At 42.4% G+C, this 13,890-nt stretch overlaps 1 protein-coding gene across 1 annotated transcript in view; it reads left to right on the top strand.

Annotated features, from left to right (window-relative positions):
* The window catches only part of Phax (phosphorylated adaptor for RNA export), a 19,002-nt gene that overhangs the window by 535 nt on the left and 4,577 nt on the right, over positions 1-13,890 (top strand). Inside the window, exons 2-4 of the mRNA XM_031365718.1 lie at positions 1,393-1,979; positions 6,100-6,220; positions 10,440-10,523. Coding sequence (XP_031221578.1) covers positions 1,393-1,979; positions 6,100-6,220; positions 10,440-10,523 — 792 coding nt within the window. The remainder of the gene's footprint in view (positions 1-1,392; positions 1,980-6,099; positions 6,221-10,439; positions 10,524-13,890) is intronic.

Consider the following 13,890-nt stretch of genomic DNA (forward strand, 5'->3'; position numbering starts at 1 on the left):
TTTTTTTTTTGGTCCAAACGTAGAACGGAGACGTGAAGCTGCTCATTTTTGCCTTCGTGGATGAGCAGCTCTTGGCGTACTCGGGGCCCGGGTCTTTGGTGCCTCCCCCACCCACCTTCGAGCTTAGTCAGCTTTCACGGGCAGCATGGAGGCACCAGGCTTTGTTTCAGCTGTTCAGGGTTGTAGACGGCATCTCTCTGTGTAATAAGCCAGGCCTGCCTGGCACTTGAGCTGTGGGCCTGCCTTTCATCCTCCAGCAGTGTTGGGAGATCGCAGGCGTGCAGCAGCAGCACCGTGACTCCAGGCAGCTTCCAGATTTAAGTCCCTTAAAAAATTTTTACACTAATAATTTGGATAACATTATGCTGTGAAATCTGAATTTTCAGGGTTGGTTGGTTGTTTTGAGGCAAGGTTTCTTCGTGGCCCACAGAGTCCTCAAAACCAAGATCCTCCTGCCTCAGACTCCTGAGCTCTGATTACAGGTGTGCACTACTACACCTGGTGAAACCTGCAGTTAAAATTAATATGTCTGGGATTCTTCACAGTGGGAGCTTATCAGATTTGATTGATTGATTGATTGATTGATTGATTGTAATAGGAACAGGCAAGGGATGTACACTCTATAGCTTTGGCTGACCCAAGAACTAAGTAGCCTGGCTGGTCTTGAACTCACGGAGATTTGCCTGCCTCTGCTTTACCAGAGTCCTGAGATTTAAGGATGTGTTCACCAAACCTTGCTACACCACCAGATCTTCAAGGAATAGCCACAAAACCATATAAAAGAAGTTGATATATCCAAGTAGAAAATAATATTTTTGGAGAGATAGATAACAGTTTTGTATTTATTTAGTATTTATGTATGTGAGTACACTGTCTTCAGACACACCAAAATTGGGCATCAGATACCATTACAGATGTTGCGAGCCATCATGTGGTTGCTGGGAATTGAACTCAGGAACTCTGAAAGAGCATCTCTCCGGCCCCAACAGAGTTTGTCTTAACTGCCAGTCACAGTTACTGTGTGTGTCATTCTCACGCATCCTTCCCTTTGAAGAGGAGAAATAAAAAGCTTTAGTTAAGCTTTTAGAAGGAGATCTTTCAAAACCAAGTTAATTTAATTTAGCTGTCTTTGGAGCGTGATTGTTTTGGATGCTCCAGTTAAATCTCTACTACACTCATTCTCCCTCTTTTCTCCTTAACAAGGTCTTGCTGCACAGCTTAGATGAGGGCCTAAACACAGTGGTGTGACCTAGGTTGTCCTGATCCTCCTGCCTCAGGCTCTGGATCACTGGGATCACAGGCATGCGCAATACCTGTGTCATTGTGAAAAATAGTCGGTGAGAGGTGGAATTAATGTCCTGTGGAACTGACTGTCATGTCTTTGACTTGCAGAAAGTCCTAAGTGGGGGCAGTGCTGCGTGCGCACCAGCGTCACATTATAGGACTGTTAAACATGTGGACTCCAGCGAGGAGAGTCTAGATTCCGATGACGATTGCTCTCTTTGGAAACGTAAGCGACAGAAGTGTCATAATCATCCTCCCAAACCGGAGCCTTTCCCGTTTGGACCGAGCGGTCAGAAAACAGCTCTCAACGGTGGAAAGAAGGTGAACAACATCTGGGGCGCTGTACTCCAGGAACAGAATCAAGATGCAGTGGCCACTGAACTTGGCATCCTGGGCATGGAAGGCACCCTCGACAGAAGCAGGCAGTCTGAGACCTATAATTATTTGCTTGCTAAGAAACTTGCTAAGAAGGAATCTCAAGAGTACACAAAGGAATTAGACAAAGATCTAGATGAATATATGCACAGTGACAAAAAACCAGGGTCAAAGGAAGAGGAGAACGGGCAAGGTCATCTCAAACGGAAACGGCCTGTCCGGGACAGACTGGGTAACCGAGTAGAAATGAACTACAAAGGCCGGTACGAGATCACCGAAGAGGATTCTCCTGAGAAAGTGGCTGATGAGATCGCCTTCAGGTGAGCGCTGGAGCATACGTCCAACATTAATGGGGAATAAAATAGATATTAAATGTATTCCTTTCTGCGGTTTTGTTTTGTTGAGACGGGGTCTCTCTGTATTTCCAGCTGTCCTGAACCTTACTAGATAAGGCTGGCCTTAAACTCTCGGAGACTCACCTGCCTCTGCCTCCCAGAGCTGAGACTAAAGATGTGTTCCACACCTGGCTTAGGGGTTTGGTTTGGTTTGGTTTGTTGATTTGTTTGTTTTTTCTTAATGGAATTAGCCCAGGGCATATTTGGCTCTGAATGCATTTGTGTCTTTTTAAAGATAACTTTGAGCTGAAGGTGTAGCTCAGTTAGTACAGTGCTTGCCTAACATGTATGAGACCCGGAGTTAGTTCATCCTTAGCACCTCATAACTGCTTACATGCCTATAATCCCAGCACCACAGAGATGGAAGATCAGAAGTTCAAGATCATTCTCAAGTACACAGTGAGTTTGATGCCAGCCTGGGCTAGATGACATATTATCTCAAAAGGGAAAAAAAAAAAAAAAAAGATGGGGCTGGCAAGGTAGCTCAGCTGGTAAACACACTTGCCTGGTGTCCGTTTGATCCCTGGCCCCATGTGAAAGTAGAGAGCCGGCGACTGCAAGTTGTCTCCTGACCTCCACATAGGTGCTGCAGCACAGCTCCCCACCCTACCCCCCCAAAAAAAACCAAAAACAAAAACAAACAAAAGGAAAGAAAGAGGTGGATGTAATTTTTCATTTTATATTCAAAGGTGAAAAAATAAAATGACTGAAACGTTAATATGATAACCACTCATTTATATTGACATGATAGCCATTCATTTTTCAGGTCCCCCCCCCCCAGGCAAATTTATCCAGTTTTACAACCTTTTTTTTTTAAACAACTGTTGCTTTTCAAACCTTTTCTCTCCATCGCCCAATAAAATCCTTAGTGTCCACATCTGTGTATCTTATTTACTGTTAATATCCATGGTCTCCTCAGACAAGCATAGTTTACTTCTGTCCTTGTAAATTCACCTCACAGATTAGCCATGCAGTATATGTGGGATTTTGTTTGTTTGTTTGTTTTTTGTTTTGTTTTGTTTTGTTTTGTTTTTGTTTTTCGAGACAGAGTTTCTCTGTATAGCCCTGGCTGTCCTGGAACTCACTCTGTAGACCAGGCTGGCCTCGAACTCAGAAATCCGCCTGCCTCCGCCTCCCAAGTGCTGGGACTAAAGGCGTGCGCCACCACCGCCCAGCTCGCAGTATATGTTTTTATGCCATTTCTTTTTCTCTCAACATAGGGTTTCTCTGTGTAGCTCTGAGACCAGACTAGCCTTGAACTCCCTCAGAGATAAACCTACCCCTGCTTGGCAAGTGCAGGGAGTAAAGGCCTGCACCACTGTGCCTGGCTAGTTTCTTCATGTGTAAGATCAACTTACATTGTAACAGAGAGTAATTGACACTACTCTCTTCCTCACTTTGTACCTAGAATCCCATGTGTAAATTTTTTTTTTTTAAAGATTTTTTATTTATTATATGTAAGTACACTGTAGCTGTCTTCAGATGCACCAGAAGAGGGTGTCAGATCTCATTACAGATGGTTGTGAACCACCATGTGGTTGCTGGGACTTGAACTCTGGACCTTCGGAAGAGCAGTCAGTGCTCTTAACCCACTGAGCCATCTCGCCAGCCCCCATGTGTAAATTGTTGCATTGTTGAATGACCCCCGGAGCTAAATGCATAGACCAGCCTGGCCTTAAGCTCACCAGACAACCGCTGGCCTCTGCTTCCCAGGTGCTGGAATTAAAATTGTGCTTCGCTCAGTAGGCCTACTTACTTTTACTTTTTTTTCATTTGTGTGAGGAGTGTTGCTTTTTGTGTGATTTGGGGGTTTTGGAAAGATTTCCCATAGCCCAGGCTGGCATCAAATGTACTATGTAAGAAGGCAGAGCTTGAACTCTGCTCCTTCTGCTTCTGCCTTCCAAGGGTTGGAATCCCAAGCATGCACCCCCATACTGATGGCTTTATTGCATGTGTGTAGATTTGTGTAGCTCCAGACTGGATGGACAATCTACATTTTGCTTATTATGAATAATGCTATTAATGAACCTTCGCTTGCAAGTCCTTGATTATATATTTTCATTTCTTTTGGGTAAATAGAATTTTTTGGCTGGTACTAAATTGACAATTCATGCATTTTTCAAAGGTTCAGATTCTAATTAAGTTTTATTAGCTCTAAGTCAGTAGTCACATATTTGAAAGTGGGTATTGGATTTAGGGAATCAAGTGTTTTTTTTTCAGGCAACACCAGTACTGGTTTGTTTTGTTTTTTGTTTTTAAGAGTCAAGATAGGGGCTGGAGAGATGGCTCATGGTTAAAAGCGCTGACTGCTCTTCTAAAGGTCCTGAGTTCAAATCCCAGCAACCATATGGTGGCTCACAACTATAATGAGATCTAATGCCCTCTTCTGGGGTGTCTGAAGACAGCTATAGTGTACTTACATATAACAATAAAAAAAACTTTAAAAAAAAAAGTAGCTGGGTGATGGTGGCGCATGCCTTTAATCCCAGCACTTGGGAGGCAGAGGCAGGCGGATTTCTTGAGTTCGAGGCCAGCCTGGTGTACAGAGTGCTTTCCAGGACAGCCAGGGCTATACAGAGAAACCCTGTCTTGAAAAACCAAAAAAAAAAAAGTCAAGATGGCTTGGGGCTGGAAGATGGTTCATTAGTTAAGAGCACTGGCTGTTCTTTTAGAGGATCCGGGTGTGATTCTCAGTACCCACATGGCAGCTCAGAGCCATCTGTCACTCCAGCCATCCTAGGCAATCCAACCCCCTCTTTTGGGCTCTGTGGGCACTGCTTGCACATGGTGCACTGCATACACGCAGCCAAAACACTCATACACATACAATAAACGTCTTTTAATGTTTGTTTGGTTTTTGTTTTCTGTGTTTTGTTTTTTGAGTCAGGGTTTCTCTGTGTGTTCCTGGCTGTCCTGGGACCTGATCTGTATGTAGACCAGGTTAGCCTCAAACTCAAAGATTGATGGCACACATCACCACCCAGCAATAAAATCTTAAAAAGTGTTAAAATTAGGTCTGGGTTTCAGGTCCAGTTGGAAGAGATCTGGTGCCCTCTTGGGCATCAAACATGAGACATACGTGCAGGCAATACACTTATACCTATAAAAAATGTTAAATAGAAGTTTGGAATTTGTATTTTGGAAAGAAATCTAGAATTAGAAGCCAAAGTCTTCCTAAGAGATGAGGACTCTGCGGCCAGTAGTTGTCTGCCTTGCACAAGGCCGCATGTCAGACCTGATCCGAGCCCCTGGCTGCTTGCTCTTCCTGGGATGGATTTTTCCACAGTATTGCATTGCCTCCCCTGAGGAGAAACCAAAGTCCTGGATCTGAGGACCACGGCTCTGTCTGACACCATTGGAAGAGCTACTCAAGCTGCCTACATTTTGTTTTGTGATTTTACTTTTTGTTTGATGGTTGTTTTTATTATTGTTGCTGCTGTTTGTGGCTTTCTAAAGACAGGGTTTTACTGTGTAGCCCAGGCTATCCTAGAACTGACAGAAATCTGCCTGCTTCTTCCTCCTAGAGCTGGAATTAAAGGAATGGCCACCATGCTTGGTGGTCCCTGTATTTTTAATCTCCAAAGAGTGAAATGAAAATAATATGTGCCTAACATTTGAAAGAATTGACATTTACAGATAAGGTGGGGCCATTAGAATTGAACTATTTCAGGAAACCATTTGTAGATACTGGACCATTAATTGTTAAGCATAACTGAAGACATATTATGTGAGTGTTACTTGTTTTGGCAGAAGTACATGGAGTTTATCATCCTTACATTTAGAGTTGGATTTATTCACCTTGCTTTGTATGTTCATTTATTTTCAGAATTGCCATAATCCAGCAAGACAAATGAAGAGCCTTACTTCAAGGGTTAATGTGAAACTTGAGGTTAATGTCCTGTTGTATGACTGAAGATGAGGTTGTTCCCATGGCATTGATTCCACAGTTGATGGATGGAGAGTTAGGAAAGCAGTAAAATCTGGGTTCTAGTTGAGATTAAAGTAGATTTCAGCCGGAAGTAAATGTGCTTTGTGTTTTCATCAGGTTACAGGAACCGAAGAAGGACCTGATAGCCCGAGTGGTGAGGATACTAGGAAACAAAAAGGCCATTGAACTGCTGATGGAGACAGCTGAAGTTGAGCAAAACGGTGGTCTTTTCATAATGGTAAGGCTGCTCTTTTATATTATCATCTGGCTTTTTAAAAAGCAAAATGGACTTGCCTCTCTTCCCCCCACCCCACCAGCCAGTCCAGGGTTCATTCACTACGTGCACAGCTCCAGCTGTCCACAGACTTGGAATACCTCATCAGTGCTGGGATTGCAGGCATGTGTCATTATGCTTCTTACAGGTTTAATTTTAAGACAGTTGTCTGGAAGGAATTGAAAACTCAAGTTTGAAGGGTTTCGTTTGGAGCACAACTTACTGTTAGCTAAATTATTTGTTTCCTTGTGTTCAGTCTCTTCATGTAAAAAAGATGAATCTTATGCCGTAAGAATTAGATGAGATGGTCCACATAAGGTATTAGCTTAGTGCCTGGCACTGGATTGAGGCCAGCCCGACTTACAGAGTAGGACCTTGTCTTGAAAACAAAACAAAACACTTGTTAATAAAACCCAAATAGGGGGTTGGAGAGATGGCTCAGTGGTTAAAAGCACTGGCTGCTCTTCCAGAGGTCCTGAGTTTGTTCAAATACGAGTAACCACATGGCTCACACCCATCTGTAATGGAATCGGATGCTCCCTTCTGGTGTACATGAAGACAGCATACTCATGTACATAAAAATAAATAAATCTTAAACTAATTGTTTAATTAAATCCAACTAGAGCTGAGTGTGATGAGATGTGCCTTTAATGTCAGCATTCAGGAAGGCAAGGCAGAAAGATTGCTAAGGATTTCAGGACAGCCTGTGCAAAACCCTGCCTCAAAAGTAAGTCAATCTTTAATCCCAGCACTTGGGAGGCAGAGGCAGGTGGATTTCTGAGTTCAAGGCCAGACTGGTGTACAAAGTAAGCTCCAGGACAGCCAGGGCTACACAGAGAAACCCTGTTTTGGAAAACCAAAAAAAAAAAAAAAAAAAAGTAAATCAATAAATCACTAGTAGATACACAGTATACCCATGTGTATTAAAGGTTCAAGGGTGACAGGGGTAGGAAAGAAAGATATCTGAAAAGCCCCCAGAGTGGGATAGCACTCGTAGGGGAGAGGCGGGGAAAACATCACTGTTTCTCTGGCAAGGCCAAGGGCAGGCAGGAGCTGTGGTTTTACAGATTTCATTAATCCAGCTTTCACTGGGAAGTGAGGATGAAATGTGAGTATCTTCCTTTTCCTTGCTGCTCTCGGTTCGTAATGTGTTACCCAGTAGGCACAGCACAAGTAACAGATAACATGCTGTACATAAGAATAGAGAGAAGAAACCTACAGGATTGATAGCACTTTAGCAGGAGCTCAGTGCTTAAGATCTCTTAGTGTTCTTGGGAGGACCCAAGTTAATTCCCAGCCCGTGTGGGATGGTGTACTAGTTAGGGAATCTATTGCTGGTTGAAACACGTGACCAAAGACAAGTGACTTACATTTCCACATTACTGTTTATCACTGAAGGAAGTTTGAACAGGAATTAAAACAGGGCAGGAACCTGGAGGCAGGAGCTGATGCAGGTGGATGCTGCTTACTGACTTGCTCCTCCTGCTTTCTTATAGAACCCAGGATCACCAGACCAGGGATGGCACTGCCTACAATGGGCTGTGCCTTCTCTCGTTGATCACTAATTGAGAACATGTGCAGCGATTTATCAATGTGTCTCAAGGCATTTCCTCAACTGAGGCTCCTCCTCTGATAACTCTAGCTTATGTCAAGTTGAAGCAAAATCAACCAGAATAGGTAGCTCACAGCCATCTTTAATTCCAACCCCATGGGGATTAGATGCCCCTGGCCTCTCTGAGTACTCTCACTCACACAATCACACATAATACTTAAAACTGACATTTTTTTCTGAGTTACATACATATATATATGTATGTATGTATATATGTATATATATATGTATGTATGTATGTAACTCAGAAAAAAATGTGTGTGTATATACACACACACACACACACACACTGTTGCTATTTTCAGACACACTAGAAGAGGGCATCGAATCCCACTACATATGGCTGTGAGCCATCATGTGGTTGCTGGGAATTGAACTCAGGATCTCTGGAAGAACAATCAGTGCTCTTAACCGCTGAGCCATCTTTGCAAACCAAAATTGACAAAAATTGATAATATTGACTGAGGAAACAGCCCATAAACTTAAATTATAGAAGTCATCAACAAAACAAGAGAAAAGTAATCATATATTTATAAATTCATTTACTTGAACATGAAGTTAAAGGTTTATTAGTAATGTAACTTTTTTTAAAAACTATATATTCCTCTGAGTTAATAATACTGAATGTTGACATGAACAAAATTCAAGAACACTTTGATATGTCCTCCTTGAATAACTATTGAGTGCCTGCTTTGTACCAAGAGGTGTTGAAGACAAAGAAAACTCAGTTTATTGTAATAAATTATAAAGCCAGGCATGGTTGCATGTGCCTGTAATCCCAGCAGTTGAGAGGCAGAGACAGCGGGATCACTGAGCTGGCCTACCTAGTAAGTTTCAGGAGGGGGGCCGGGGAGGAGGGAGGGAGAGAAAGAAAACACAAAAATGGTCTTTGGGAAAGGTTTGTTTGTTTGTTTGTTTGTTTGTTTGTTGCTGCTAAGCTTGATGGTCTGAGTTCCGTCCCTGGTTCCATTCCAGGCAGCTTCTCACCTTGTCCACTGATGTGGAGTAGTACATGCCTCTCTTGAGAAAAGTAATGTCGTTTGTTTGTTTGTTTGCTTGTTTATTTAAAAAGAATAAATACAATTCAAGTGTGTTGGGAAGTATACATACTGTGGGAAAAGGTCAGAGAGCTGTGAGTAGGTGGTCAGGGTAGAGGTCTGAACGGGCTTAAAGACAAAGCAGTGAGGACTGCAAGAACAGGCTTCGTGCGTGCATGGGTGTGTATTTAAATCTAAGTTTTGTTTTCTTGTGTAGCCCTGGTTGGCCTGGAACTCTGTGTAGATCATACTGGCCTTGAATTCATGATCTACCTGCCTCTGTTGGGATAAAAGATGTACACCATTTCACCCAGCTGAGTCATTTGTAATCTACCATGGTGCAAGGCTCAAGGTACCTCCTGTAACATTTATTTACTTGAGTGACTATTTAATAACTCCGACACTTATTAAATATCCTATTTTATCTTTTTTTGGGTTGATGTAGTATTATGTTGATTATATTTTTGTGTGCATTTAGCTTTATTTCTGAATTTTCTTTTGTTCCATTAAACACTTGTTTTATTTCATTATTACTCTTGTTTGTTTTGTTTTTTTTAAGAGTGTGTGTGTGTGTATGAATATATGAATGAGTGCACTGTAGCTGTTTCCAGAGACACTAGAAGAGGGCGTCAGATCCCATTGTAGATGGTTGTGAGCCACCATGTGGTTTCTGGAAATTGAACTCAGGACCTCTGGAAGAGCAGACAATGCTCTTAACCACTGAACCATCTCTCCAGCCCTTGTTTTGTTTGTTTGTTGTTTTATTTTGTTTTTTTTTTTTTTTTTTTTTTTTTTTTTTTTTTTTTTTTTTTTTTTTTTTTTTTTTTTTTTTTTTTTTTGAAACAGGATTTCGTTGTGTAGCCTTGACTGTCCTGGAACTCACTCTGTGGACCAGGCTGGCTTCAAACTCAGAGATCCATTTGCTTCTGCCTCCCAAGTGCTGGGATTAACCTCATGTGCCTGCCTCGTTTTAACACTCAAAATCACTGGACTAAATAGATAAGCTCAGCAGTTAATAGCACATGGCAGCTCACAACTGCCTGTAACTCCTGCCCCTTCTGAAGGTAATGCATACACTTGGTACCCACGCTTACATGAAGGCAGAGCATTCATACACATAAATAACATCTTAAAAAGAGGCAGAATCCGGATGGCTCAGTGGTTGAGAGTACTGGCTGCTCTTCCAGAGTACCTGGGTTCAATTCCCAGCACCACCATGGCAGCTCACAGCTATCTGTGACGCCAGTTGCAGGGGATCTGACATCCTCATAAATGTGCAGTCAAATCACCAATATTCATAAAGTAAAAAGGCAGAATCAGATCTGGGTTTCAAATAGCTATCTCCATAAGTGTACCTCTGTTCAAATATGCCCTAGTCCTTCTTGGAGCCTGTGCAGTAGGAGCTGGGGTTGTAGCTCAGGGACTGAGCACTTTGCTAGCATGTCAGAGGTCCTGACTTCTCTCTCAACACTGTTAAAAAACTAAGTAATCAGTCTTCACAGACAAAGTTTACTTTTTTATTTCCTTTTTTTAGAACGGTAGCCGAAGAAGAACGCCGGGTGGAGTTTTTCTGAATCTCCTGAAGAACACGCCCAGCATCAGCGAAGAACAGATTAAGGTAATGATGACTGTGCCCTTGGCTGTACGATGCATCAGAAAGTCAGATTTAGGGCCCACATTTGTAATCCCAACACCCAGAAGCAGAGGCAGGAAGATGGCTGCACATTCCAGGAAAGATCCCATTTCAAAAGGTGGAGGAGAGCCAATCATTGGTAGTACATGCCTTTAATCCCAGCAGAGGCAGGTGGGTCTCTGTAAGTTTGAGACCATCCAGAGCTCTATGTGATCCTCTCAAAAAGAGTAGAAAAAAGATGCAAATCTTCAGTACTTTATTAAGTAGATCAATATTGCCTTTCTTCAATAAGTAAAACCTAGTATTTTGTTAAATTTTCTTCCCTTTAAGAGCCAAAATCAGCTTTTTTTACATTTCTGTGATATTTTTCCATTATTAATGAGCATTTTAAAGTAAAGACTTTATTGATGCTCAATTTTAAACACTAAATGGAAATATAAAATGAGCACATATTTTTGACTTAGATTCATTAATGGTGACTTTCTTTGTTTACATTTGTTTCTATTTTGTTTGGAAATAGATTGCATGGTGTTCAGTTCTGTTCATTTCAACAAGCACTTTTTTGTTGTACTTATTTATATTTTATAATATAATTTTTTTATTTGAGAATTTGACATATGCATACAATGTATTTTGGTCATATTCCCCATCCAACTCCTCCCAGATCTCCCAAACATGTCTCCCTCCTGGCTTCATGTCTTCTTGTGTTTGTTTTTAGTAATCCACTATTCTAGTTAGTGCAGCCTGTGGCCTATCTTCTGTATCGTGGCCAGCCTACCAGAAGCCACATCACCAGAGAAAAGGACTCCACCAACAGTCATAAGTTCCCAGTGACCCCTCACCTAGGGTTTTTTGCTTGTTTGTTTTAGATGTTCCTTGTCTACTGGGTGTTTTATAACTGCATGCATGCAACGTGTGTCTATGGAATCCAAAAGGCATAAAAATACCCTGAAAGGAGTTCAGCCACCATGTAGGGAACCAAATTCACGTCTTCTGCAGGAGACTCTGAGCCCATCTCCCCAACTAGTAGTTGGTTTGTTTTCAAGAAGCAGTCTCACTATGTAGCCCTAGCTAGCCTAGAACTCACAAGGATCTTTCCTCTGCTTTCTGACTGTTGGGATTAAAGACAAGGGAAAGCCTTGTCCGGCCTCAGCTAGGGATAAGGCTTTTTTGCTGGCTATGCTGCAGTTTTGACTGGCTCAATCTTGTACAGCTCAATTTTGTACAAATTATCTTACATAGAATACTGTACAATGTTGATTTGTCGCAACTCAGTTTTTCCTACATTTTTTCATTATACTTACGGTGTCTGTATGCACGTGTGTGTCATGGATCCTGCAGCATAGAGGTCAGAAGCATTAATTACCTTCTTCCACCATGTGGGCTCAGGATAAGCACGGGTCATTGGGCTCTGTGGCAAGTCCCTTTACCCACTGAGCTGCCTCTCTGCTCTTACTCTCTGGAGGCGAGAGCCTCACTGTGTAGTCCAGGTTGGTAACTCGGCAGTCCCTACTTAGCACCTGAGTGCTGGCATTACAAAGGGTCGCAATTACAGATGTCTGCTGCCACACCTAGCCTTTGATGCCCTTTCATTTGATAACTAGGGAACGTGATTTACAGTTAGCATTTATGACCACATTTTAGAATTAGCCTCTTACATGGGAAGCATCCAATACAGCTGTTGTCTGTGAGCAGCTCTGCACTTTATTATGCCAATAAGCAATAGGGATTGGGGCTGATTGATGCAGGCTGCTTGGTAGACTGCATGCCTAGCATACACAAAGCCTTGAGCACCACATAACCAGGTATAGTGATGTATGTCCATAATCCCAGCCCTTGAAAGTGGGCAGAGACAGGGTCAGAAGTTCAGGGTCATCTCTTGGCTCTATAGCAAGCCCTAGGTCAGCCTAGATACCTTCTCTCAAAGTGGGATGGGGCTTGGGTGTAACTATGCTAGCGGGGCTTAGCAGTTAAGAGCACTGGCTGCTCTTGCAGAGGTCTTGGGTTCAATTCCCAGCACCCACATAGTGACTCAAAGTTGTTTGTAACTCTAACTTAAGGATCTCTGATACCCTCTTCTGACCTCTGTGGTGGTCACCAGTTACACATGTGATGCATGTACATAAATGCAGGCAAAACACTCATAAATGTAATGTTTTAAATCTTAATTTTTTTTAAATACTGATACCAAATAGAAGCCATTTACCTTAAGCTGGTTCCTCTTATGAATATAGTTTACATGTGCTTGATGATGGGGTTCCTCCCCCTACTTAAAAATCCTGGCTTAGCCAGGCCATGGTGGCGCACGCCTTTAATCCCAGCACTTGGGAGGCAGAGGCAGGTGGATTTCTGAGTTCCAGGACAGCCAAGGCTACACAGAGAAACCTTGTCTCGAAAAACAAAACAACAGAAACCCTGGCTTAGGCTGCAGAGTTGGCTCAGTGTTAAGAGCACTTGTTGCAAAAGACCCAGGTTTAATTTCTGGCACCCATGTGCAGACTCCCCACTTCCTCAAGCACCAGCATGTGTTGTGCACAGATGCACATGAAGGCAGACGTCCATCACATAAAATAATTAAAGTAAATCTTGAAAGAACAACAATAAAACTAATAAAAAAAATCCCTTTTCTGCTCTTCACTTCTAACAGTATAGGGTGTTTTTTATTTGTTTGTTTTGTTTTGTTTTGTTTTGTTTTAATCTGCTCTTGAGATTCCTATAGGAAATGGATTTCATTCTGTCATTGCACATCTGAAGTTTCTGGTTCCCCCCTTTTTATTTCTCATGGGAGTTAGGTATTTTGAGGAATACAGTTTGTGTGTCTCCTTGGTGGCACAAGTGTGGAGCAGTAGAGACTGTATTTAGTGTTCTTTCCTCCGCTGTAATCTTCCTGTGGGTAAATGATCGTCCTCTCGGTGCACACTGGACAGCAGGGTGCTAGTTTCAGAAACTAGACTGACACGTCAAAAAGGATTATGTGATTTTACCAGTTAATCGTGACCGTGAGCATATGACTGGATCTCAGCCACCATTTCCTCATCTATAAAGTAAGGGACTTTAGAGCAGGAGAGATACCTGTCAGTGAGGTGTCTGCCACAAAAGCATGAGGGCCTGAGTTCATATCCCCAGCATCCACATAAATATGCCTGCTGCTAGGTTTGTTGGTGTCCGTCTTTAATCTCAGCACTCAAAGGAGAGGCAGGCATATCCCTGGAGTTTGGGGCCAGCCAGGAGGACTGCATAGAAAGATAGAGGAATCAAAGAATACATCTGATATCCATATCTGACCTCCAGGGTCTTGTGTACTCTCTCTTTCTCTCTCTCTCTCTCTCTCTCTCTCTCTCTCTCTCTCTCT

This window comes from Mastomys coucha, unplaced genomic scaffold (genome assembly GCF_008632895.1).
Source record: "Mastomys coucha isolate ucsf_1 unplaced genomic scaffold, UCSF_Mcou_1 pScaffold13, whole genome shotgun sequence".
In the NCBI taxonomy this organism is placed as follows: Eukaryota; Metazoa; Chordata; class Mammalia; order Rodentia; family Muridae; genus Mastomys; species Mastomys coucha.